Raw genomic sequence first — 26,710 nt, 5'->3', positions numbered from 1 at the left:
TGCTGATCAGGTACAGATGGGCAGAGTGACGCGGAGATAAGACAAAGCAACAGCAATGCAGTTTCCTGAAGCTCAAGGGAGGTTTATTTACTCTGAAGACTGCAGACTGCGGCTTTAAGAGCACTTGAATTATTTGACTCCATATAATCAAAACTTACACGAATGTAATGCATATTAAATGCATGCTGAACAGTGCAATGTTTTACCATAATGTATCTTTTTATAGCTTTAAGTAACCTAAATAGCATTGTGTAACGGGCATGGCAGAGTAGGTGAACTTCTATCTGATTTAATGTGTGAATCTATATGAATCAAATTTGCCATCCTGAGTTTCCTGAGATAATAAATTGCAGATAAATCCTCACAATAGAATTCAGAGTGACCTCCAACCTGCGGAGATTGAACAATGAAATCTGAACCTTGAGTGTCTGTGGGATTGAAATAGAAGACATGCAAATACATTGGTGGGTTATATAAGTGCATTCCTCAGTTTTCTACTTTATATTCTCTCAGTGCATCCAGTGCGACGGGTTGCTTCTCTGAATGCTCAAGAAATGAAACCAAAGCGGCTGCCTTACCTTTAAAATCTTGCACATTATTTCGTACACAGTAAAGCTTTTCTCTGCTCTGGTCCAGTCCCATGTTGTCACCTGGAAAACGTCACATACATTTTGATTAGAAGAATGGCTCTATTGAAAAGGGAAATAAAGCAGAAGAACTGTCCCTTCAAGCAAACTGATGGAAATGCTTTCAAATAAAATTACAATTTACCGTCTAAACCCGACCACCCTTGTCAACTGTTGCTATACATGTCAAGCTCTCCGTCGTACAGTTTACAATGAGAATTTTGGCAAATTTTCCACTTTGATTTTTAAAATAATTTCTGCAATTCGATTTCACAAAGAAATAAACAAAAGCAGGCTCGTCATTTCTAGCAGAAATGACAGGTAGCAGCTTTTATCAGCTGTAGTTAGCTAGAAAGTTAAACTATTAAACTATGATATACTATGATATACTATGAGATACTATGATATACTAGCATCATGGCTCCCACACAGTGAACAGAGAGCAGAAGAACTGTCCCTAAAAGTAAAACTGATGCCAGATGGTAACACCATTACATGCACAACAGAAAACACATCATAGTATACACAGCTTCACATATGCAGTAAATAACCAAAGATGACGTTTTAGATGAATAGGCTATCACAACCCAAAAAACACTGCAGTTAGACAACACAAATTGATGTCATTGATGATGATGTCAAGGTAAGTGACTCTTATTCTGAAATACGACTGAATACAACAAATATTTCTCAATAATCTCAATAATGTGGAGTATACTGAATTTCGTATCTGTGTTTTTTAATCATAAAATGACAGCTTGTATGTTGTTTTAACAATATTTTTCAAACCCCGGCTAACCCCGCTATTTTTCCCAACTCAACTTAAAGAAAAGTAGCCCAACTGGGCGGAAACCAACCCAATCCGTCAACCTGCCGCTCTCTTTATACATCCAGCGCCTATTTACAGTTGATGAGCTTGGGGGCGGGGTTTAACCAGTGGTCCATTATTGATGAACGTTGTGGATTTCAAAACTGTCATCCTGCCATTTGAGGGGAGATATTCCTTAAACTGTAAGTAACTTGTCTTTCGTGATGAAGAAGCATGTCACATCGCCTGAACAAGCTTCTATATTCCACCATCCACTCACATTAACATATTCCATTTATATGAGCACATTCAAGTTGAGCAGGCAATTCCAGTTTTCTATCAATCTTTTCTCATCTCCAGCACCATCAACAGCTTATCCTTCTTGTCATAATCACTTAAGTGGCTGGCAGAATGTAAACAGATTTAATGATCATCATCAATCAAGAGGAAGATCAATGCAGCACAAAGGACTATGAGTGAGCTGCTTCCATCTTTTCTTTCGAACAGGAAAACATTTTCTCCTTCAACAATACATTAACATGATGTGAAAAATCTCCCGTAGAGTTGAACGACGTTCAATTCAAACACGTACTTCTGATGGTTTAAAGAGGAAGTTAGTTAAAACAAATCAGGATCAAGTGAAAACTTACAGGAGGTGCTGAAAACTTAAAGAGTGAGGAGCCCCGCAAAGCGAGGAACTTTGGTGAGTACATTCGGTCCTGAACGGAGTCCTGCTCCTTCTCGTCGACCCAGCCCATGTAGATAATCTATCAAACAGGGAAAAAGAGACGTGTGGTCATGACGGATGTGGAATGTGTCAAATGGTTCATAGGTAAAAGTTGGGGTGGAGGATACGGAAAAAACGCAAATGTAAATTTATGTCACGCTATCACAATGCTTCTCTCCTCTGCCAGTTTTGTTAAGGGGGGAAGTATCGATACTACTGATACTAAGCTTTGTGTTCAGAGGCAATACTGCATCAATAGGATCAACACCAAATACAATGCATGGTGTCATGGTGAAGACTTTTCTTAGAGGATACCGAAGAGTCTCTGCATGGTTTTGAGCTTGCACGCATGCAGCAATCATGTCATTGTTTCAGAGGATTTACACAATGAAACATTGTTATTTAACAATACAAAAAACTTTTGTTTTAGCATGTATGAGATTAATTAATTAACTTAACTTTAACGTTTCCATATATTGCCCACCCCAGGTTTTCTAGCTTTAATAGTATCAAACTTTTGAAAAAAAAAAAATCCTTTCCAAATTTTAACTTGATGATTATTAAGTCAGGGATACTCAAATGAATTGAGAAATACTTGTGAAACAAAGTTCTCAGGGGCTTTAAAGATGAACCATTCAGGTAGTCCTGTTTTTGGTTTATCCAGGAGATTAAATATCTGACAAATCAATGTACAAAATCACATACAAATCCAATATCATCACTCTTGTAACAACAGGTACTTAAAACGTAGCTAAACAGTATAATCAGTATGTTATTGACATATTGCCCACATGAAAGCAAAACTTAAAGTTAAGTATTCAGGAAAAAAAAACGATGGGGAGAAAGTACAGCAAATGTTCTGAGACGTGATTTCAAAAATCAAGTTTATCTCAACATCAGTACTCATTAAATTCTGGGTGATTGCAACTAAAGTCAAATGTTTGCTTGAGTTTTTTCGCTGATGGCAAAACAAGCGAGTGAAAGATTCGGGACAAGTAGTCACGTCTTTATTTCTTAAAAGAATTGTCATGTGAATTCACATGTTTTTTCTCAGAAAAGCAGCCCCAGCGTCGCATTAACTCCCCATGATCAGACTGAGAGATGACACTGTAAGTTAACTGAAGGCACACCACTTGTTTTCTGATCATTTCTCAGTGGATGGGTTTTAATGATGCAAACACCCTCCTCGTGTTGCAATAGTTGGCAAGATTGTACTGTGCCCTTTCTGTGACTGGCTGACCTGATTAGATTTACTTGTGATGCTACAAGATGAGGATAAAATGCACAAATTAAAGTCAGCCCAAGCAAAAATAAAAATCTAAACAAGCAGCAGGGGCTCAACTGCCGTCTGGAGAAACATCTTACCTGCTGGTTAACTGGAAAATTTCGGTTAATCTTCTTCACCTGTTAAATTTAACAAGAACATCAATATCTCATTAAAATATCTTCTGCTAACAATCAGACACAAATTACTGGCAGAAAATATCAAACAGTTGTGGGACCCCGTAGTGACTCACAATCAGTAATGTGTCTAAAAACAAATAAACTATGAATCACGGTATCTGTGCTAACGTGTTAACCACAGCACTGAATGAATGCTGTTAGAGCTACTTCATTTATTCAATGCATGCAAATTACAAAATGAGATAGATAGTCATTTCCACAAGGACCCGAGGCTCTTCCTTAAAAAAAAGAAAAAAAAGAAATCCATTTAAAAAAATCCATTCTCTCTGTGATAATAAAAGCGGGGAAACTACCGAGAGAGCAGTCAGGCTTTAAATTAAAACATTCTGCTCAGATCACAGGTATCACTCGCTCCTAATCCTGTACTATACTATCAATATAACTCTTTCTTAGCAGCAGAACACCAAATTAAGCCGTTCAGACCTGAACCCGTCCTCCTATAGAGGCGAGTCACTGCTGCTTTATTCGAAATGTTTGGGTTGAGATGGGATTTTTTTCCCAGCGGAGGAGCTGAAACGAAACAGCCAGATAACTGTCAAGATGTGAGCCGGGTTTGGGTATTTGAGAGCAGAGACCGTTGGTTTGTTCAGATTCAGCTGTTTGGTTGTTGTGACCGCTCACAGCGACAGCAGGTCTAACCCGCCTCTGACACCGACAAGGAGCCGCTGTGTGGCGTCCAGTTCTTTAAGTTTCACAACAAATCAGGCAACAAGTCAGTCCAAAAATACATACAGGAGAACTTTCACTGGAGGTGAAAAGTACCTAACGTAATGAAGGAATACTCCATTACATGTACTCAAGTAACCTTTTTGAGTAATTGTTGTGCAGCATATTTTTCAGCATATGCTTTTATCCCCGTCACATTTAGATTTATTCATCGCTCTACTTTTATCTATTTTATTATGCATCCATAATGCATCTGTCCGGTAGACAAGATGGTCCAAGGTCTGCTGCCGCTCCTCCACTTGACTCTCTGTTCAAAGCCGCGGCCTTCAGAGAGAGCAAATTATGCACACAAAAAAAAAAAGAAAAAGAGAAGACATACAGCTTTTATTTCATGCAGACATGACTGATGTGTTTCAACCACAGATGGTCTTCCTCAGGTCAAAGTGAAGAAGTGAACGCGTCGGTATTTAAAATGTAATTAGTGATGAAACATCACAGTATTATCTCCTAATTGGCCTAAATGAGTCATCTGATAAGAGACATTTTCAGAAAGATAAGAGACTGATGTGGCCTCTAATGTTATTGATGTGCTCTGTGGCCGTCTGTGATGGGAACTGGGACTCAATAGACACAGTCTGTTATGCACATGATTTGCTGATATATTTACATATAGGACTCAACAAGCAAAGCATGTCATTTGAAAATGAATCTTTACTTATTGGTGCACTTAGAGTACAATATCAATGTAATATTTTGTGATAGCACTGGGAATACAGTCTGGTATATACAGTATATGAGGCAGGTTGTGTCATTTCATCACAAATTGTAAAAGAATAACATTGATGCATCTTTCTGTCCAGCAATTTAACGGCATTTGTTCAAGAGAAATGCTCAAATATTTTACGACAAACAGCTCACTTACATTTCATGACAGCTATCAAAGAAAGACTGAAGCTGCTCTGCAAACAAAGGACGACTTTACTCTTAGTTATGTTATTCTTATATTTTTAGATGTTTCTGCTATTTCTGTTCATTTGTACTTCTCATTTGTAAGGTTTCCTATTTAACAAGTGGGGCTCAATCATTCTAATTAAAAAAAAAAAAGTCTATCTATGAATATTTATTTTAACTTTGAAAAATAGGTAAACACTTGATAAAATAAGCCCCTGATGTATTCTCTAGTTTTACAGTTTATTATTGTTTTAAGGTCTTTGAGGGACTCTGGCTAATCCTCTGCCTAATAATTAAACCCATAAAATCACTTTATTTCTCCCAAAAAGGCAATTGATTGAGCAGCAGCGAAATGAAAACAAAAAGCACACAAACAAAATCACATAATAATCAAAAGACACATTATATTACAAAAAAAATGAGAGTGCATAAGTCACAAACATTCAAAAAAGTACAAAATATGAAATAATAAAATATGTTATAATTGACATCCTGATTGAGGCATTTTAGTTGAATGATAGTGAATACAAGTTCTTCTTACATCTGTTATATTGGTTTTTAGGCTTCTGTTGGTCCGGCACTTTGGTTCAGACTGAAATACCTCAACAACTACTGGACATCTAAGGTCATTAGAAGATAAATCCTACATGCCTTTTCCTTTAATGCCACCATGATTGATGACGCTTAGCTTAGATAATAGCTTTGGTGATTCCTTCACTTTTCATCTAGGGACAACAGCCATGCTTAACCAATACGTTGGTTTATGACGAGAATGTCATTAGTTCTGCAGGTATTTCATCAGCCTCAGTTGTGCTTTGTGTTTAGTGCTAATAAGCAAATGTAAGCATGCTAACACTCTCACCTAAGCATTATACCTAAGCATGTTAGCATGCTGATGTTAGCATTTAGACAACAACCAATCTCCTTTTTTAAAAGTAATGCAGGTTCTCATCTGAGCAATACTGAAGTTTATTAATAATCAACATCATTGCTGGTTCAGCGGTATCGATATCATAGTGTCTGACATCTGTTTTTTTCATCAGAAATCGTTATGTCCTCCATCCAGGTTGCTATAGCTTACACACACACACACACACACACACACACACACACACACACACACACACACACACACACACACACCTCAGTAAAAGCAAAGGCCAGGGAATGAGAAATGCTCTCTCCATTGTTGAGACCAATCTGGCAGTGAGTGATCAGCGTAATGTTCAGTACGTCCCTCACTTCATCCACTCCAATTAACCAGGCCTCCATTATTCCCTGGAGACTCTCTCTCTCTCTCACACACACACACACACACACACACACACACACACACACACACACACACACACACAAAGCCTGGCCTGTGGACACATGATCATTACAAATCCCTGTTTTCACTGCTGCTCCCTCCATGACGCATTCATCGTCACTATACTGACTGGTTACATATTTCTAGATAACAGACTCAACAATATGTAACTTATAGTGTGCTGATTGTAAATACACCTAAATATGCTCATAAATGTGTCAAAATTAGACACTTATTGACGGGTTTTGTATGCTTCACCGCACATGATGGAGCTTGTTAGCGGTGTTTGTATTTGACCCCATCTGAGCATCATCACCCATCTGGAAACACACTTTTTTTTCCCCCGACAATATGCTCACAACAAGAGAAAGACAGAACACTGCTGTTATTTCTTTGTTTCTTGCCGCCTCTTGCTATCATTATTGTTTAACGTATTATGTTGAATTATAGATAATAAGTGCACGGGTTTGGCTGGAGGGAGTAAGTGCAGCGTAACTGCTGTTGTTGTGACCCTGGGCTCGTAGAAATGAGTGTGTACTTTACTTATAGAGCGAAAAGACATTAGTATGTGCCTGCTTAATGCTGTGACATTTGCAAAGGGACTCTCAGACAAATTGAAACTCTTCTGCATCAACTCCCAACCCCACATGTTATTGGTTTACGTGGGGGACAGCGAGAGGCGGCGGAGCTAACACGGGTTATTATTTCATACTCACATTGTGCTTGGTGAGACCGGAAATGTTGCTCGCTATCGCCTGAAGCCAGTCCAAGCAGTCCTCCGCTGTGGGGAACTGTATAACTCCGCTGCAAACTCCGTCCACAGCTATGACCTGGAAAGCATTTATCCTGAAAGAATTAAGAGGAAAAACAAAACGATTATGGGGGGATTTAGCATTGATGAACTACAAACTACATACCGAAACTCTTTTCATTGATTTAGTATGCTCAAGGAAGCAATCACTTTCCATTTATATCAGTAGGGGATGAGAAACGTACTTGCAATATGTAATCTTTCTCAACTTTACTTTAGTTTCGGGTGGTCCAAGCAATCATTTCATCCCAGCATGTAAAACTCTGGGCAGAAACTCAACACGTAACACTTTTCATCTAACATCTCAGTAAGAAAAAAGTGTTTCGCAAACATGTTTAACAATTCAGTTTGTATTATTTATACAAAACAGTTATTTACACATCCAGGGATGTTTCTGGCCGACTGATATTTGGCTTTTTATGTTCACCAGCTAGTCGCTAACGGCTGTCTGGTACTGACAGGCAGTGTATTGTAGTTTCTTTTTGCTTTTTTTTGCCAAAAGCAGCCTGATGCAGCCACACAATGAAAGTGGTGAGAGTGAATCATAACAGTGACGTTGCAGCCGGACAGCTAAACAAAGAGCTGAAGCACTATAAAGCTTTAAAGGGGAGCTGCAAATCCAGGTGATACTCCTCAGAAGGTCCATCACTACGAGCGACCCCTTTCACATTGTCATCTGATATATTGTGATCATAGAAACTATGATTATAGCTGTCTTTAATGTATTATATGATTTTCAAAACAGCCTACTTACTATTCCATAACCAAATTAAAAATAACAAAGCAAACAATTGATGCTCTGATATGCTTCAAGTCTGATGTGCTAAAAGATCCGAAGATAAAGTGAACACCATTACCCACTTCATGTCTAATCAATCTAAAAACGTATAATACCCATATGCAATTTTCAGTTAATGGGCTAAAACATGCCAAACCACAAGTGTGGTCCATTAAGAGACAATCCACTAGATTGCCGTTTCCATCATCCATCATCCATCATCGTGTAGCAAAATGAAAATGTATTTATTGACAGCCAAATGGCTTATTAAGTCGAGCATCCACTGTTCAGTATCTGTCGTACTGCAGACTATATTTTGCTTATCTGATTGTATTTAAAGGGAATAGACTAAATAGATTTATTTTTTTTTGCAGATGAAGGATGGCAGTCTGCTCCATTTGAAAACCCCCAGGCACTTAACAAGTAGGAGATCTTAGCACTGCCGGAATGTAGAGCCTTTCAGGGAGATACCAGCTCTGCAAGTGAGAACGGACACCACTGAGCCCTCAAGATGAAGTCCCACAGCTCACCTGCAGACGTCAGAGCCCGGGTTGTACTGCGACAGCCGGGAGTGAAGCAGCGGAATAAGGCGCAGGTCCACCCATCTCTTCTCCCAGCGAAGCCCCGGGGACGTGGGCCAGGACGAGCAGGACAGCGTGTCCTGCAGAAGTGTGAAACGCAATTTAAGAGGAGCTTGTCGCTTCCCACCTCGCACATTTCAAACAATCGACACACAAGAGTTCTGCTGTTGCTGCTGCAGGTGCACAGGCAGGCCCGGCTAGCGCGAGCTGCAGAGGAAAGCTGATTCACCCTCCACAAAAGATAAAGATAGAGCATCCCGGTTATCAGCGAGCAGTGACAGTTGCATGGAAACAACTTTCTGGCACCGGGTACGCTGCTGCATGGTCACAGAGGGACATTTATAGAATCAGTCAGTCAAATAAGAAGCTAATGAATAAAGTACCGTGTTGTTAGGATGGTAGTTTAAGTGAAGGCCGCTATCGCACAGAGGAGAGGAGGTCCCGCTACTCTGGTCGCTGGGGATGCCTGAATGCACAGCAGGGACACACACACAAAAACAGGCAATGAACCCTCCAAACTCTGAGCAACACCACCATCAATTTCAAGGTTTCCAACTGCAGCGGCTCACGGGTTTCAACAGAAGTGTGTTACTTTGTTCTCTCCTCCAGTGTGAGCTCCTGCTCTGTGCCAATTTGTATTCAGTTGTCTGGTTGGATGGCCAGTCAACCTGGCCTATATACGCGTATGAAAGGATTTTATGAAAGCTTTCATGTCTGATGACGAGGCTGAAGCTTTCCTTTGCAGGAGCAATCAATTGCACCACAATGGGCAATGTCAATTCTTTCAGTTTAGTCTTTATCTCCCCCCCCTCCCTCGCTTCCTATCTTTGGCAAAGTGAAGCAACCGGATTTATATTTTTTTATTCTCAAAGTGGCTCTTCATTACAGTTTATTGTCACCAGGACAACCAATTCTAGTAATACCAGCTATTAATACCAGCTATAAATACTCTTGGTTAATTATTTTGAAGTGCGGTAACGTTAATTATAGGCCTATACTTTAATTAAAGAGTGTGTGTGTAGAGGTTTCTTACATGTGCAGTCTTCACACAGGGGCAGTTTCAGAAAGGCTGGAGTCTTCTTTAGGAAAGAGACGTTAAGAGTCACTTCTTCACCAGCATTTCTCAAAACCTGGACCTGGAAAGTAACAACGGCAGGAATATCTTTTTTTTTTTTTTTGCAGAAGCTGAGAACTGCGAGGTTTTCTGCCGATCCCTCGCTGTAATGAAACATGTTGCGCTAACGTCTCTCTAAGAGTGGAAATCCAAGATAAGAGTTTTACACAGACTTACACACATATTTCTTGCAGTTACATTTGGAAAAAAAGAAGCATGAAACAGAAACAATTGGCTTTACATGTCAAAAAGATACAAATCCTTTAAGTGAGACAAGATAAGCTGTTGAAAGAGCTGTTGCAGTGCGCCGTTGCAAAATATGAGATATGAGATGACAGCTTACCACTTCCTCATGGCGATAACTTCTAACGTTTATTCCGTTTATCTGGAAACAACAGCAACAGGGTTACCCTAAATAATACTGCTGGCATCACATCACTGTAACTTCCATCTTCAAAATGATTAATGAGGAAAGCATAATAACTGTTATGGCATCTGCGCTGAAAACTGTAAACAAGAGAGTCACAACCACAGTCGCCGTGAATACAGAGCGTCTCTGGCTGGCTTGTAAAGGTTTCCACTGCATCAGATGCGCTGAGAGAGGTTTTGTTTTGTTATGTGGATTACATGTGATAAAAGAAAGATTGGGGATGCGGCATTTACCAATGGGGATGCAATCTTGTGGACATGTGGCACATGAATTATTAAAGATACAGCGTGTGTTATTTTGCAGAGTAGGAGGAGGTGTATAAACAAGCGCTTTGGCATTATACCTGAAGGATGCCGTCTCCAATGAAAAGCAGCCCAGAGAGTTCAGCTGGAAGTAAAGAAATCACTTTAGTACAAACAAACTAAGGGAGGGAAATGGAAAGAGTTGTAAATCTTTTGCAAAAACAACAAATATACCTTTTTGTTCTTTTGATATCTTTGATATTACAACAGGGATTTTATGCTCTGCTCCACCCTAAGGACAAATTTAGCTACATTGAATTACAAAAGAAACACAAACACTCGAAAGCAACTCAATTTTCAGCGAATCCCTCAGCTAACGCTGTTATTTCAGTTTGACAAGAAAATGATCAATAACACTTGTTCGGACTTAATTTAAAGCAGTAGGGACGAGCAGCCTAATCAGATGGGATCTAAATTACCTTGATGCTCAGGCCAAACCCTCCAATTGTCTGCCTCCTGATCGTTACAGTCCTTTCCTGGAAGACATTCAGTTAGTGCTGAGAAATGAGTTCAGACTGATGCTGAACCTGTGGGAGCTCTTACAACAGAAGCGGGGAGGGCTGCTTCTGTCAGAACTCAAATGAAACAACAATGAATTCAAATGGGGAAAGATAAAAAAAAACATAAAAAAACAGTATAGTGTATTTTTCTTGTTTGTTTTATATCCAAGCCTATGTAAGGCAGTTTTGACAAAGTAGTGGTGGGGATATGTAAAATGACAAAAATAAAGTTGATTCTTTTCTTTACTGTCAATAGGTTTATTGAAAATGCAATGATTCGGTCATACTGCAGACCCCAATATGTAACAACATCTTTATTTTTGAGCCACAAACTTCAACAGCCAGTCAAAAAAGTAACAAACTCCCAAAAACCTAAAACAATAACAACATATCAAGACTTATTGATAAGTCTGGATGTGAGATTTGGACTGGTGGTTGTCCAATCCTCTTCCCCTTCTCTATTTGAACTTCTCTTATTCATTAAAGATAATTCATTTTGTCTATTTTCTATCTAAGTCTATGGATCCTGAGAGAAATTGTTTATCTCATATCAGGGATGTTTTGTTTTTTTGTTTGTTAATTTGTACAGTTATTGATTCTGTAATTGTTGCAGGTATTTGTGACTTTTTCTAGTGGTTGTTGCTGACTGTGGCTCTAGAATAAATATGTTGTGGTATCATATTGGGAAGTTGGTGCCTGACTCTACATTTCAATATATTTAGTGCCGACAGTGCAGGAAGTCAACGCTCTCATTTAAATGTATAAGTGTAAATTGGTCTCCGAGGCTAAGGAAGTCTTCACTAGGAGTACCATATATATATATATATATATATATATATATACACATATATATATATACACACATACATACATATTACTGTATCATATCTTCTCGCTTTACGTTAATTAGTCATGTTTCAGAGGACACAAGTGCTTCCTCTGTTTATCTTTGAGGGTTTATACAACAACGTTACTGAATAAATGATTCCCTTTTCAGAGGTAATGGAGTCAGGCCTCAATGGAGTTTTTTCAAAGAGTGAATGTATTAATGTGACAAAAAAGTTGTCAGACGTGATGTGAAGTGTGGCTTTATTATTAGGCTACACTCTATACACCATGATCCAGCAGGTTAATCACCATTAAATAGCTACATTTGTTTTATGAGGACTAGATTAACTGATGAGTTATTAGTGCAGACATTCAGAGTGTTCTCAGTACCTTTGTGCTGTAACCTTCATGTATTGTGCAGTACACGCTACTAATCTCATTGCACTACAGTGCAAAGCCGTTCAAACGAGCTGGTATTCTCAAGAACCGCTCATCCAAACAACTTCACACTCGATACTGTGCTTCCTGAGCAACACACCTGCCATGACACCATGCATCCCTGAGCAATACTAGAGTATGTATTAATTGGGTGCAAAAGCTCACGCTATCATTTTATAGTAATACATACGTCCCGTAGATTTCCGGTCTCTCTTTTTTCATCTGTTCTTGAACGTACTGTAGCAATGTATCCTCATACAACGGTGTGTATGATAATTTTCGTAAAGAAGCCAGCAACATGTGTCAATTTCTGCTCGTTACATGCATACAGTCTTTTCAAAATAAACTTCCTTCTTCACAGGAAACACCTTAGCTAGGTTTAGGCAACAAAACAACTTAGTAGGTTTAAGAAAAGATTGTTGTTTGGGTTAAAGTAACTACAGAAGTGACGTTACTAAAGTATGTGACAAATTAATTTATAATTTTTTGTTTTATTCATCGCCCTTCCCGTTAGCCTCATTTTAAAATTACAGCACATTACTTTTTGTAGGTATAGCTAATGCTGGATCAGCAAAGCCTGAGCGTAGTAAGCGACGGAGAGCAAGCTGTACCCAGCATGCCGTTCGGTGGTGTAACAGTTAATAGGGCTCCCCTCTCAGTACACTACGCAGTGTGCGTAGCTTACATAACGCGCTACTAATAAATATGTCCCATAGACTTCAAGGGCTGCACTTTCTCGGGTCCTTAGCAATTCACACCAAGTGTGAAGTCAATCGGATGAACGGCTGTTGAGAAAATCAAAGAACGGACACAGAGACAGACACAGACTCCTTCCAGTTTAGTGAGATGAGCATGTGAAGTGTGGCACAGCGGCGTTTACTGATTATGAGACGGGCTGGGTTACTTACACTTGAATAAAAAGGCTCTCCTGACACACAGATGACATCTTGTTCTTGAATGGTCAGAATATCTTTGGCCAAGTGAAGTCGAATATTAAACGGCTCCTCATTACCTTCTTGCATCAAATAAATCCCAGTCTTTGTCTGCGAACAGTCAGAAAGATAAAATCATTCATCATCCCTCCATGACTAAATTAACTGGCCATGAAATGAAACGCTGTTCAGACTCACTGCAGGATGAACATGGAAATTAGGATATAGAGCTTTGGTGATGTCTGTTATTTTCTTTTTTTACTACTTTCCTTGTTAATGCTAATGTTGGAATAAATAACCATATTCAGCACTTTGAGTAATAAACACACACACATATATATATATATATATATATATATTATATATATTATATATATATAAAAACATAGGACAACTGCTGATTTATGTTTTCAAATAATGAGCAGACCCTCGGAGAAGCAGGCTTTTATGAGTCGGTTGCTTTGGATACATACACGCTGGGAGAAAAAATTATATCATCTAATTTGTTCTACGTGTAACGCTGATGAGGATGATGGCAAATTAAGAACCTGTGAAATTAAGTGGCTGGAACCAAGCTCGCCCTCCACATTTGAATTTCCCTGCTTCACACAAGCAACTGTTTCCAATGATCCTTTTAAAAACGTGCTAATCCGCATAAATTTGCATTCTGCGTATCCTTCCTCCTCCCTGGCTAATTGCAATGCCTGTCCTGTCCTTGACTTAAAAAGGTCTGAATAAAAGAAGCACCTTCACCTGACAAGACTGCTAATAGAAAATAAAAAGACACCAGTGTCAGCGTCCTTGTCACCTGGGATATGCCGCTCATCAGTTAACAAGACAGATGCACGGTTGCTATTCTTAGATAGAGCATCTCAACTGCAGGTCAAACTTGAATCAAAGTCAGTTTATGGAGCATATTATCTTACGCCCGTAATTAGGAATGGGAAGAAATGAGCCTCCGCCTGCAGCTGCAGCGTTCGAAAAGAAATGAGGGGCACATTAATTCACATTATTTGAAGTAATGTGTGTGCGAGAGTCATTAGCCGAGCAAAATGAGGGCAGTAGTGCCATAATTGTATATAGCTGGGTCACACAGCGTCTCACGCGGATGAGCATTGTTTGACCTGTTGCAGCACTTGCATTGCACACAATTAACCTCATCTGTGAGCCTATTGTATGTTCATCTATCACTCTACCCTCCAAACATGCCTCCATTATCATCTACATCATCATCTCTAATCCAATGCAGGGTATGCAACGAGGATAAGTCTTTCTAAGCCAGGGGAGTAGAGGTGATGGGAGTAGTGGAACTAATTGCCAGAGGACATAAATAGGGAGGCCCTCAAATAAAGAATCGTATTAAAAGTTACAATTTTTAAGTTAATAGCATTATTAGAAAGCTGTTGCTTCTGGCTGACTAAATAGTTTAGATTAGATTATTTCTTGTATCTAAAACAATATAAAGGCCTCTGTAGTGTTGCTGATGCTAAAGACTTCAGGTGAAGCCGTCGTGTCACATGACAATAATTTAAGGTCAAATCCGGCTACGAAAAGAACAAAGAAAGCCAGGAGAAATAAATACATCAAAGGGGAAGCAACTTGCTAGAAGTGTTAGCTTGCTGATAAATTAAGCAACACTGGCTTCAGTTTGACAAACCTGCAGGTCCGTCATCCTCCTGTTACATCGGAGTTCATAAAGCGGCTACTAAAAGTCACTTTGACTACCTTAGTAATTTACTGCATTTTACACAAATAAGGAGATTTATGGTGATTACAGTGGTACAATACTGTACAGTGAAATATTATGAACACAAAATAAGACAAAAACATAGTGATAACTTTAAAAAGAAATAGAACATCATACAATTTTACGGAGCAGCGGCTGTCTGGACTTTCTCTTTAAGAAGCCTGTTTCATTGTACGTGTTTACTTGTTGATGAAGTTATTTGAAACAATGGACGGATCGAAAGAGGAGGGGGCGCCTCTGAGGCCACAGATTTATGTGCTGTCTAGCCGCATGCGTTCAGTGATGTTATTTCAGGCCTTTGAAAATGCCACGGCTGTTTCTATAATCAGTCAATTTACTGTCAGAATATTACATTGATTGAATCCTACCAACCTCTTCATTTGAAGTCTTGAAATCCATGTGCTACTACGCAGTGAGGGATACTGCAACGGTGAAAAACAAGATTGAGTTAGTCCGTGGAGAGAAATGCTTAATGACACGTCCAACTCGCTGCAGCAAAAAAAAAACCGCACAGCCGATTCAAACTAGCATTGTTAGCAGGATCCCCATTTCCATTATAGCTCTGCCTTTCTCATATACAACTCCTAGATATGTGCCTTTTCTAACTCGACTTTAAAAAAAATCTCCATTGAGCAATCCCGGGAGAATGCCGGAGACCATTAAGCAATAATGAATAATTCATTATCAAAGGTGAGAACCCAGGTATCCTAATAAATGTTTCAATACTGAATCCATCTCTCCCAGAATTGAACTGGGTTCTTATATCTGATGCCTTGTCAGAGGTAAAACTGGGCCACTGCAGGAGAAAATACCACAGTTTAAGTACTACAACCTGACACCTGTCGTGGCTTTGAAAGAAGAGAGCGACACGACCATCACATGTTTTTAAATGATCGTACCTGCTGTATAACAAATGATACACAAGTATACAGAAGAAATGTTATGCGAGAGCCTCATTTACACAAACCAGCTCCACTCAGTTTTAATCAGACACGACTGCCACTTGACTCAACAAAACGAGTGCAGAACAAAAATGGCTCACACTTGAATTATAGAACCTGTGCCGCAGAGGGAGTCGGAGACTTACCTCAGTAGAAAGGCCCCCAGTGCTTTGTACGGTGAGATCTAGCCATCAAGCGGTGAGTTGATCCCTGATCTGAGCCGCAGCAGAGGGCCTCCCCGGATCATGTCTGTCGGACTTGGAGAGCAGTGCTGTCACCTCTCCCGGCCGGCTGTGAGTGTCGAAGAGCTTGACTGAGGCTACCGTGTAGCGAGGTTTCACTCTCAGCGGTCCCTGATCGGTGGTCGTGCTGCAGTAACAGGAGGAGGATGCAGTTAAGGTATCACTCTGATACGAAAACCTCTTGCAGGTGAACGGTCTTAAAATAAAGCTCAAAAAGAGAGCCGAATATTGTTGATTGAATGCTTCTGACTATGACTGAATAGAGTAATCTACAGTTGCCAGCAACACAGATGAGTGTGATGTCAATATGATGTTGCTGCATGTACGTGGGATGTTGAATCAGAAGCAACTCAGAGCTTTCTTCCCCAATAAGCACCTGGTGCAACAAAAAGGAAATTCAAAAGCAAACGCAGAACTGTGAATTCCATCCTTCAGCATACGATGAAGGATCCTCTCAAACGCCTCACTCCTAAAAACCTGTGGATTTCGTGTGCGCGAATGCCAGAACGCAATTAACTCATATTCTTCCATTTTTGTATGCCAAGCACAAAGAACTCTGTTTATTACGCTCCGATAGTGCAGCCTTGAGCAATCCTCCTTGTTAGTTAGCATTGTTGGCTAGATGCCACCTTTAAGTTGAGTCGCGGAGTTAACCACTGTGATTGTTGTTCTACAGCAGGGGTCTTCAACCTTTTTTTACTCTAAGAGCTGGTGGGCGGGAGCTATTTATAGCCCCAAGTTTGTTCATACGGTACAAACGGTTTTTTTCAGCCACCGCAGTCATCGCCTCGGTTACAATGCCGCCATCGACTAGGAGCCGTTTGTGCTCCGTTAGGAAAGCCTCTGTTGCCGCCTTGGCCTTCTTTGTCAGTTTGTTAGACTGAGACTGTCGTCTTTTGAGTGATGTTTTCAGCTCTGTTTGCGTTACATTCTCTGTTCGTTGAACGCTGTCAGCCGGAAAGTCACATTAAAAAGGTTGCTGTTGACGTTTATAGTGATTAATTCCAGCAACTAGCCACTCGGCTGGGTGCGGGAGAAGATCATGTTTCTCACTCGCTTCAATAAAGAGATTCCAGGCTCTTTCACTTTTGGGTGAGGTTCCCAATTAATTTTTCGGGTTTGCAGATGATGATATGAAAACTGACTTATCTTCCTGGTGTCTCTCTGGCGTGGCTTGCGAGCGGTAAAAACCGTGTGATCTCCCCATCACCCATGCATCATTAGCCTGTCTGTTGCACCTGTGCCCCATTTACAATTTACCCGCCACACTAATCCACCATTGACCTGGCTGTGTTCTGCAGTTATTGTAAAGTCTGCTGGGCGCTTGCTAGTACGCTTGTTTGACCAAGACATTAAGGATCAATATTCATAACAGATGAAAGAGCCTTTATTGTGCTCGCGAGCTACTTGTTGAAGACCCAAGTTTAAATCAACAGGGTCCAAAAACTACACTATTCCTTCATGCATAAATCATTAACTCTTGGTTATACAGTAACAGTCGCCTTAATAATACTTAATGTAATGTATGTAATAGATTCATTTAATATATTTCCTTTGTATAAAAGTTCAAAAAGTACTCTTTAATTGTATTTTTTTAACAAAAATTCTATTTAAATAGAAGTTATTTTAGTTCGGTATTTTAGTTAGAAGTTTAGTTTGTATCCTTTGGCACTTTAAGTTACATTATAGGTTTTATGTGATTTATTAGTCTTAAATGTTTGCTCGTAATGAGAAATAAGTAAACTTAAGTCAACACATTTACAAGGATCTAATACTGTACACACAGTGTTCTGCTTATTATCAGAACAGGTCTGTGAGTCCTCCCCTCATGAAGGTGTTTATGTTTCGTTTGTGTGAGGAGATTCAACTTCATAATCATAGTGTAGGCTGTAGTTTTGTTGTGCTGTTGAACTCTGTGTTATACTGAGAGATATCTCTAGTATTTCATTAAAACCTATACACATACTCACATATATATATGAAAAAAGATGCAATAGACTGCATTCATTGTACCTAATAAACTGGCAGCTGAGTGTAAATTGAAAACTATTTTTCAATGTGGTGAGAATTTATCACATTACAGAAATGATGCAGAAGATGATATTAATACTATTAATTTGACATAGAGCTGTGACAGTTACTTGACTCATTGATTCAGTTAATGCGATTGATAATCGATGTCATAGTTCATGCCATCGTGAGCAGAAAAATGCCCCCCAAAAAAAACTGTCCATCTTCATTAGAGTTCAGAATTGTAGTTCAGACAAAACAAGCAACAATGTCACCTTGTTTTCCAAATATATGTGGAGTCGTTCCATGTATTTTTAGTTGATAGTATTGATTTTGTACAAATGTGAATGTAGGCGTGGTTCACAGATGTATTACTCAAGTTTCATTGACTTTAGAAATTCAATCTTGAAGAACGAGATCACAGGGTTTTTTTTGCAGCCTGGCGCTACACTCCCCTCATCGAGCTGTCGGAGACGAGCCAGCTCTGTAATGGATGTAAGAGAAATCCTGACATCATTTGTGAACCTGCTTTTAAAATGAATGTCTTCACGTGGTCAGCTGAAAAATGTGTCTGCGGCTCCGAGACTGGCACTTTGTCTTACGGTGCCCTCCTGTACATCCTGTCAGGCACCAGGGCCCCCCCCCCCCATTTAGATTTTTCTGCAAGAATCCACAGATTAAATAAGCCGAACCTTTTGTGCGCCTTTTAAGTCGAGTCAGCGCAAGTCCTTTTACAACCACGCCATCAGATATTTTCTGTCCTACCAATTTGCAGACCAATGTTTTTCAAATAACGCTTTTGTCTCTGACACAATGGCGAGAGGAGCAGAGTTAGATTGCCTCGGATGATGTGGAGATTGCAACGTGACATCTCCATCTCTTAGACCTGAGGACAGCTGTGGCCCCCACAGGATGATGAACGGCCGTTTGTGAACGCAGGAGAAGCAGCTGCCTGCAGAGTGCTCCAGCGAATGTGCTTTTATTACCGGAGATGGGTTTCACTTACTGTGCCGTTCACTTGTTCTTTGACCCGACACATGTGGTGCTCGGGAGTGCAGCTTTTTTTTAAATTTGACGAGCGATGATAGCAGATATCATGCAACTCGAATGTTATGGCGTCCCAATAGAGTCCCGCTCAACTTCAACGACGTTACACTGACAGCATTTCACAGAATCTGCTCATTTTATGGCAGAAAACATTATGACTTTTATGTTGCAAGCTTCCAGCCCCCTCTGTTGTTAATGATCACCTTTCTGTGTCTAGTGTGCATCTTTTCAAACTTCAAGCTTTTCGTACAAACACACAATGATTAAATTATGATTCATATCTATTTTTGACTTATTTTTGTGTCATCTTGAGAGGAACACATTCCCTCAACATTTGAGTTATTTCTTGATCAATTATCAGGATTTTTACCATCCAAGAAATTCACTCTCTCGGCTAAACTGTGTTTATTTCTGAAGATTTTTGGACTGCTTTTCTTTCGTGTTCATGAGGACTTTTATTTATTTAAATCTGGAGGAGACGCAGAATTGTTTGGCAGATTTTGTTCAAGGTTACAGATTTAGTTGGTGTGACAATACATTTTTTCATTGTGTTTCCTTGTCATTGTTATCTATTGTTACTTTTGTTTTTTTTTATACTTATTCTGAAAAGAGCTGGACTGTTGCGGGGCCTTGTAGAAATGTTATGGACATGTGAAGGCTTATCTGTGTCTCAAACTTGAGAGCTGTAGCTTGGTGTTTGTCTGTAGCTTGGAAGGTAGAAGTGGAAGTTCTATAAAATACGCCCTATTCGTAGAGAAAAAGAGAGGCAAAGAAAGAAAATGTACATTTTCTCTATTCCTCACTTGGTTTTAGGGCTGCAGCTAACAATTACTTTCATTATTGATTCAGCTGCAGGTGATTTCCTATAATAATCAGTTGAGGGTTTGGGCAATAAAATGTTGATCAAATAATCCCAGAGCCCACAGTGCCACGTACAGATTGCTCGTTTTGTCTGACCGACACAACACAATAGTTCAAAGATATGCAATTTACCATCATAGAATTAAAAAAAGCTATTATTTATAAATTAGAAGCTGAAACCGGTGAATTCTTTTGGCATTTATGCCTTTAAAAGAAGTGCATCTCTGTTGGACTTTCACGCAATTATAGGGCTCAAATGATAATGATTATTTTCATTATTGATTCATTTGCCTGTTACTTTCTCCTTTAATTGTTTGGTTCAGAAAATGTAGGAAAAAAAGCTCCGCCAAAAGAGCCCGGGAAGAGATCTTTAAACGTGATTATTTTGTCTGAGTAGCAGTCCTAAACCCAACAATATTCTATTTACAGCGAAAAACCCTCACATTTAAGCAGCTGGGACCAGAAAAAATATATTTAAGATAAGCAAAACTATGGCAGTTCAGTTGACTATTCATTTCAGCTCTAATTGACTTTAGCCTCAAGAATATTGTGTAAACTCGTGTGGTGCGCAGGTTCCTCTTCACCTGCCAATTCCTGACACATTAATAAACTGAAGCGTCTCCCACAGTGAACGGCTCGCGTAAAGAGGCAGCTGTTTGAACAGTTCTGTATTTACAGAGCGCATCTCGTATTCAACTGGGCCCGTTTTGTGTGCCGCTAGAGGTGCTGCATCTTCTTCTTTGCTTTCAGATTAGACTCAAGATGGATCGTTCAGACAAGATAGACAGAGTATCTCATCGCGCTTTCAATTCATTTGGAGCGTTTGTCAAAAAAATAAGTCTGTCATTTCCTCGTAAGTCAACACCTGAGTCCCGGCAACAGCCAGTGGAGCTCTGCGGGCCAGATGCTCATGAATGATAGGCAGAGGAGTAAATTAGTGATGGACACGTTTATAGACTGAGCTCTTGACCTTCCTGACTATGATGTATGTTTTTTGGCATCGGCGAGCCTCCGGATATCAGATGGGTGCCATCTTAAATCAGTGAGAATCATTTCCTGAACTGATATCAGGGAGCAAAACATACGCAGGATATTAAACTGTATAGCTAGAAGACACTGGTCCTGCTGCATGTGTGATGCTGATGAGCTGCTTAATTGGATTTCTTTTTCTTTAACGTGATATAATGGTGCAACGCCTGTGGATAAATGGATTGGGCAAGTCAAGCATGTTATCTTACATGAGGGTCTTAATTAGGCTCAACAAGCAACCTTTATACTACGCTGAATAACATAATTCAATCTTTTAATTAGAATGTACGGTATATGTATAGACGTATAGTATTTTTGTATTTCGACCATCGAGGCCCGAGCACCCTTGCAGGGGAAGACCTGGGGTCCTGGAAATGGCCCCCAGGTCTCCCTGCTTCCTGCTGTGAGTACATGAAAGGATTAAAAAAACTCAGCATATCGCTGAAGGCTGGACTACGTCGAAATGCAGCAACACAGTGGAAGGACACGTCTGCTCATTAACTAAATATAAATTAAGGAAATATAGAACTGTCTCTCAATTGCTCGGGGAAATTATTTATGAATTCAAACTGCCTGACATGAAACTAATGACTGTCTTAGGGAAATAAATTATAGATTCTGTAGACCTTAAATGGTAGTAAGCTTTACTGGAGATAAAAAGATCAGTTAGAAACAAACGATCGTATGTTTGCTTTAATTCCTGGGGATTTGCACGATTCCCTTAAGGTCATTTACTGAGGCTCTAAATCTGATATAAATCTGAAAACTGCCTCTAATATGACTACATGTACGAAGGACTGCAATTAATGACTATTTTCATTATTCTGGTCATTACTTTTTTGATTAACAGTTGAATCATTTAGTCTATAAAATATGAAAGCATAGAGACAAATGGCCATCACATTTTCCCAGAGCCCCAAAGTGACGTCTTAAAAATGTCTTTTTTTTTTGTTGAATCAAAAGATCAAAATGCAAATGTGTCCAACTTATTGTGAGACAAAACAGAAAAAGAAGATCCACACATTTGAAAGCTGGAATCAGAAAACATATTGCATTCATGCTTGATTTAAATAACTAAAGGGACAGTTCACCCCAAATCAAAAGTACATATGTTTCTCTTACCCGTCGTGCTATTTATCAATCTAGACCGTTTTCGTGTGAGTTGCCCAGTTTTGAAGATATCGGCCGTAGAGATGTCCATCTTTTCAATATAATGGAGATAAACTCAATGTTTCCATGAAACTGCTCACAACAACATCTGTGGATTATCTTGAGCAACCAAGCCGAGTGCCACAGAGTCGCATTATATTGGAGAGAGGGAAGACACCTCTAGAGCTGGTACCTCCAACAATTAGCAAGTCACACCCAAACAATACAGATCGATTAGAAACACTACAAGTAAGAGGGTGAACATGTATTGTTTTGTTTTCGGGTGAACTGTCCCTTTAAATGAAACAAAACAGTTGGCGATTTTCTATTTGTTTCAGCCCTAAATGCTAAACTGCTTGTGGAGCGTTCACAACTGTTAAATAAACCGAAACCGTGACAGCCATGCAGTCTGTCTTTGCTGTTGTAAGCGAAAAAAATGTGAAGTGGGTTAATTGCTGCTCTGGGTTATTTTACCATTCACAGGTTGAATGAATTGCAAATGTTCCAAGGAAACACAATAAAACAATTTACAGTGTACACGTAGATTGAGCTGCGAAGCTTGTCAAGGCAGCGGAGCTTAACGAATAAGGCTCTCCGCATTAATCAAATGTGACCTAAAATTGTCCAGGCTGGGCTATTTACACGTTGCAAAGCGTGAAGCGATGATGAAGGAATCCAGTGTTGGAGGTACAGATGTTATCTCCGAGGGGTTTTGTCACTTGTATGTGAAGCAGCGCGCTTGTATCGTAAATCGTTACGTGTAATCTCAACCCCTTATTGCTTTACTTGGGGCAGTTATCACTTTCGTGCGGCTTTCAGTGCGCTGCTCTGTGTTGCAGTCCTGAACCTCTAAATCAGATGGGCTGGTATATGAGGCGCATATAAATGAGAGTTGTGTCTTCTGTCTTCCCCGCCATGAGACTTCGGTGTGCATTCGCTTCATTAGCCATCGGTCTACGCCAAGACGGACTAATGGTTTTCTTGTTGCATGACAGGCGGTGACTTTGTGGCACAGACCCTAGTATTTCTTTTCTGCTCTCTCCCTCTGAGAGATAAATACTGTTTCCTTTTATTTGCGCTGCTCCTACATCACACCGCCATAAAAAAAAAAAAAAAAAAAAGATAAACAAAAAAAACATACGGCTTCTCCGGTGAATTCAACATCTGGAGCAGTTTGTATGGATGGTCGAGCAAACAGTTGCTATAAAAGCCCCACAGAAACATCAGGTGTGATACATTCTCCTCTCTGCTGCGGGGCTCTGGGGCCAGATAGTGATGAAGATGTCCAGCCTCACAGTGACTTACTGTAGGCTCTCTCTGCTGCCCTTTAGATGGAACAATCGCTGCAGGAACATCTTCGCTCTATTTTGAGGAACTGTTTTCCATAAATGCACAAAAAATCTGCAACATCATGCTTTAGTTTTTGTTTTGTTTTTTACTTCCCCTAGAACTCATTGCTACTTTTCCTTCTTTTCTTTTTTTTTCCTGCCAGCCTTGTCAAGTTTTTTTTATGCATCATTTTCAGCACAGCGCTCCTTTTCACGATCAAAATAGGTCAGTGAATAGAGCCACATGACATTAAAAAGATGAATTCATGCTTCCCTTCGAGTCCTGAAAGCGTAAGCCTTGAATATTACATATCAAGCTGCTGGGGGAGTGCAACAACATTTATGAATTTGTTAACATACTAAGTTGATGTCACTGTGTACATCCGCTGCTTCCAGCAAGGCCTTGGGACAAGCTATCCCACTTGTGTGTTTGGAGACGTTTAACTGGTCCGAATTCTTAAACGACCCGATGGGATTCAGCTGCAGGAGAAATAACGGATTATTGATTGCTTAAGTAGGGAAGATAAAGTGTGGAGGAACTCTTTGTTGTGCAGTGTAGACATTGTTTCCAGATCATGATCGATGCCGGCGTGCTATAGATCAGGATGGTGTCAGGTGAAACTTTGTGACCCCCCCCCCCCCGAGAATTATTAGCAGATCCAGACTGCGACACAGTATGGGGGACTCAAACAAGTTGTTCCAGGGCCCCCCCCTGCCCCCCTCTCTCTCTCTCTCTCTCTCTCTCTCTCTCCCACCTGACATATTGACCGGACATGGCTGACACCTTTTCAATCAGGCCTGATTTTCCGCTAGTGTCACTTGACAGAACTGCTTTGTGATTTAGGACATAAGCAGAAATTGGGGGGAGGGGATGCGTGAGCGAGGACTGTAGGAAGCGAGACTTCCAGTGTATCAAACAGATTGGTCCTGACCTATGACCAGCGAATGGACCAGCTCTGCTCAGCTCAGCGAGCCTGTATGGGCACAGAAACCATTGATGTGAGGGTCTGATTTCTCCATCTCAGTGGGCTTCTAGCTACAAACTGCACTGATTGTCCGTCACCCTGTAGCCTTTGATGAGAAAAAGCAAGCATGTCTACAGTGCACCCTGCCACGCCAGTTTACAGTTAAAGAAGTAACATACATTTTGTGAAACACTGGTGGATTCAGGAGCTTTCTGCGAGGCTAATAAAACACACTGGACCAGCAGCAGCAGCAGCAGCAGGCTGAGCTGAGCTGAGCTGAGCTGAAACACTCCTCAGGTTTATCACAGATGGACGTCGCCTTGGTGCTCTTTCCAAGAAGAAGAAGCTGCGGATGAGCGATTTGTGAATAGTGGCGTTGGAGAAATAAAATGGCCTATTTTGTAATAAAACTAAAAAACAAAAACAAAGTAGGTTTGTTGTCGTTTATTGGCATCCAGTGCAGAGAGATTACTTTAACGCTGCTGATTAGCACCGTGGGTGAAAAGAGGTCTGCTGCCACTGCACTGGCTGGAGGAACTGCGGGTGCTGCTCGTACCTGCACTGAGGCAATGGGAAGGTTTCTGCAAGCCCACATATCCCCTCTGCAAATCATACAATAATGAACGGGTGTTTCATCACGAGGCCCATTATAAGTGAAGTGTTCGGATCAGTGCATCACACACACAATGTGACCGATATGGACGGGATGCTTTATTATGCATCGGATCATATAGGTGATTGGTGTATAAATCGTGGTGCGCAGCATTGAGGCAGATTACATCTTTTCAAAAAGTACATTGTAAACGGATTAATGATTCGTTTCAAGGGTGTTTGTCTTAATAAATACGTTCGTCGTACACTGTATTATGAGACACTGTAAATGTAAAAGCCAAAAAAAAAAAGGTCTGTGAGGCTTACCTGATTTTCTAGTAACAGGTGGTGATGTCTTATTAGATCCCTTTGGACTCCAATCCCTCATGTGATGGGCTTTTTCTTATTTTAATATATGCAACGGTTGCTAAAACATCTCGGCGAAATCACAATGTATCCCTTGTGGCAGCATCGCCCACACGGCATCCTGGTCCACTATAGCCTACTCTGTAGCGATGTGCGAAAAACCGACAGGGGAAGAAAAAAAAAAAACAGCCCGCACTCGCACATAAAACAAGATTTGTCCATATTTCCTGGGCAGCGGCGCGGTTTCAGGGATTCCTCTCCGTCGACATCTCTGGCAGCGGGTCCAGTTTCACAGCTCCGTGTCTGTCTCTCTCTCTCGCATCGTGCTGCCAAAATGACTGAAGCTGAGAAATCACATGCGGCTGGTTTAACGCGCGCGTCAATCGACTTCGTTTACCCGAGGCACCCGCACAACTCTGGATCCATAAATATTACATGGCTCTACTTTTTTCACTGTTTCTAGGTAGGCTACGTCTGCTGCTGCTCTGTCCCACAGGACACCCTGAGCTCAAGACGCACAAACATCTCACAAAGCGTTTTCTCCCCTTTTTTTTCTCTCTCTCCTGCCAATTACGTTTGCGTGCACTGCGGTCCTCTAGTGTGTGTGTGTGTGTGTGTGTGTGTGTGTGTGTGTATGCATGTATTCACTCGGGATTCATACCAAGGTTTGCCCCCCTACAGAATGAGATCTGCGTAAAATAACGAAAGATATAGAGTATTTGTTTGAACGCAACGCCCATACTTCAAAGTGAATTCCACATTAAAGGTAGTGTGAACGCATGTTACAACTTTTCCTCAGCTGAATGGCATTTAAAAGAGACAATATGTCAGTGGTGGATTTTCAGTCAGACACTCATGAATGACTCAGTTTGTGTTGTCAATGAACACTCTCACACACACACACACACACAATGTGGGCCTACATATGCAGTCACTCGGTAGTATTTGTTCTATTTCCCCGGGGGCTCTTGCGTGAGCAGCTGCGCGAGTTGACCAGGTGCACCTCATCGCTGTCATCATGCCAGCCGAGGAGTCTGTTTCCCCACATGATGCAAGCGGACTCCTCTGACGTTTCATGCTCGCATACCAACCCGGGCAATACGTCATAGACGGCTCTTAATCGAAAACTGAGGAGCACGTGCAAAAACCACATGCACACCAAGTGC

The 26,710-nt window shown here is 40.5% G+C and overlaps 1 protein-coding gene across 2 annotated transcripts in view; it reads right to left on the bottom strand.

Moving 5' to 3' along the window:
- The window catches only part of sntg1 (syntrophin, gamma 1), a 32,792-nt gene extending 6,685 nt beyond the window's left edge, over positions 1-26,107 (bottom strand). Inside the window, exons 1-15 of one of the 2 annotated variants that reach the window (XM_068701770.1) lie at positions 25,506-26,107; positions 16,103-16,325; positions 15,388-15,437; positions 13,245-13,379; positions 10,990-11,046; positions 10,745-10,802; positions 10,612-10,655; positions 10,182-10,223; positions 9,758-9,860; positions 9,108-9,190; positions 8,674-8,804; positions 7,271-7,400; positions 3,527-3,565; positions 2,085-2,201; positions 579-650 (exon numbers count right to left, since the gene is read on the bottom strand). In XM_068701770.1, the coding sequence (XP_068557871.1) occupies positions 579-650; positions 2,085-2,201; positions 3,527-3,565; positions 7,271-7,400; positions 8,674-8,804; positions 9,108-9,190; positions 9,758-9,860; positions 10,182-10,223; positions 10,612-10,655; positions 10,745-10,802; positions 10,990-11,046; positions 13,245-13,379; positions 15,388-15,414 (1,038 nt within the window). In that variant the 5' untranslated portion in view covers positions 15,415-15,437; positions 16,103-16,325; positions 25,506-26,107. Of the gene's footprint in view, positions 1-578; positions 651-2,084; positions 2,202-3,526; positions 3,566-7,270; positions 7,401-8,673; positions 8,805-9,107; positions 9,191-9,757; positions 9,861-10,181; positions 10,224-10,611; positions 10,656-10,744; positions 10,803-10,989; positions 11,047-13,244; positions 13,380-15,383; positions 15,438-16,102; positions 16,326-25,505 lie in introns of those variants that run through there. The other variant, XM_068701771.1, reaches the window with a different exon arrangement.
- Between the last annotated feature and the right edge of the window lie 603 nt (positions 26,108-26,710).

This window comes from Cebidichthys violaceus, unplaced genomic scaffold (genome assembly GCF_023349555.1).
Source record: "Cebidichthys violaceus isolate CVI_PGR_0920_01 unplaced genomic scaffold, fCebVio1.0.p SCAF_8, whole genome shotgun sequence".
NCBI lineage: Eukaryota > Metazoa > Chordata > Actinopteri > Perciformes > Stichaeidae > Cebidichthys > Cebidichthys violaceus.
This window is presented reverse-complemented; position numbering and strand designations above follow the sequence as displayed.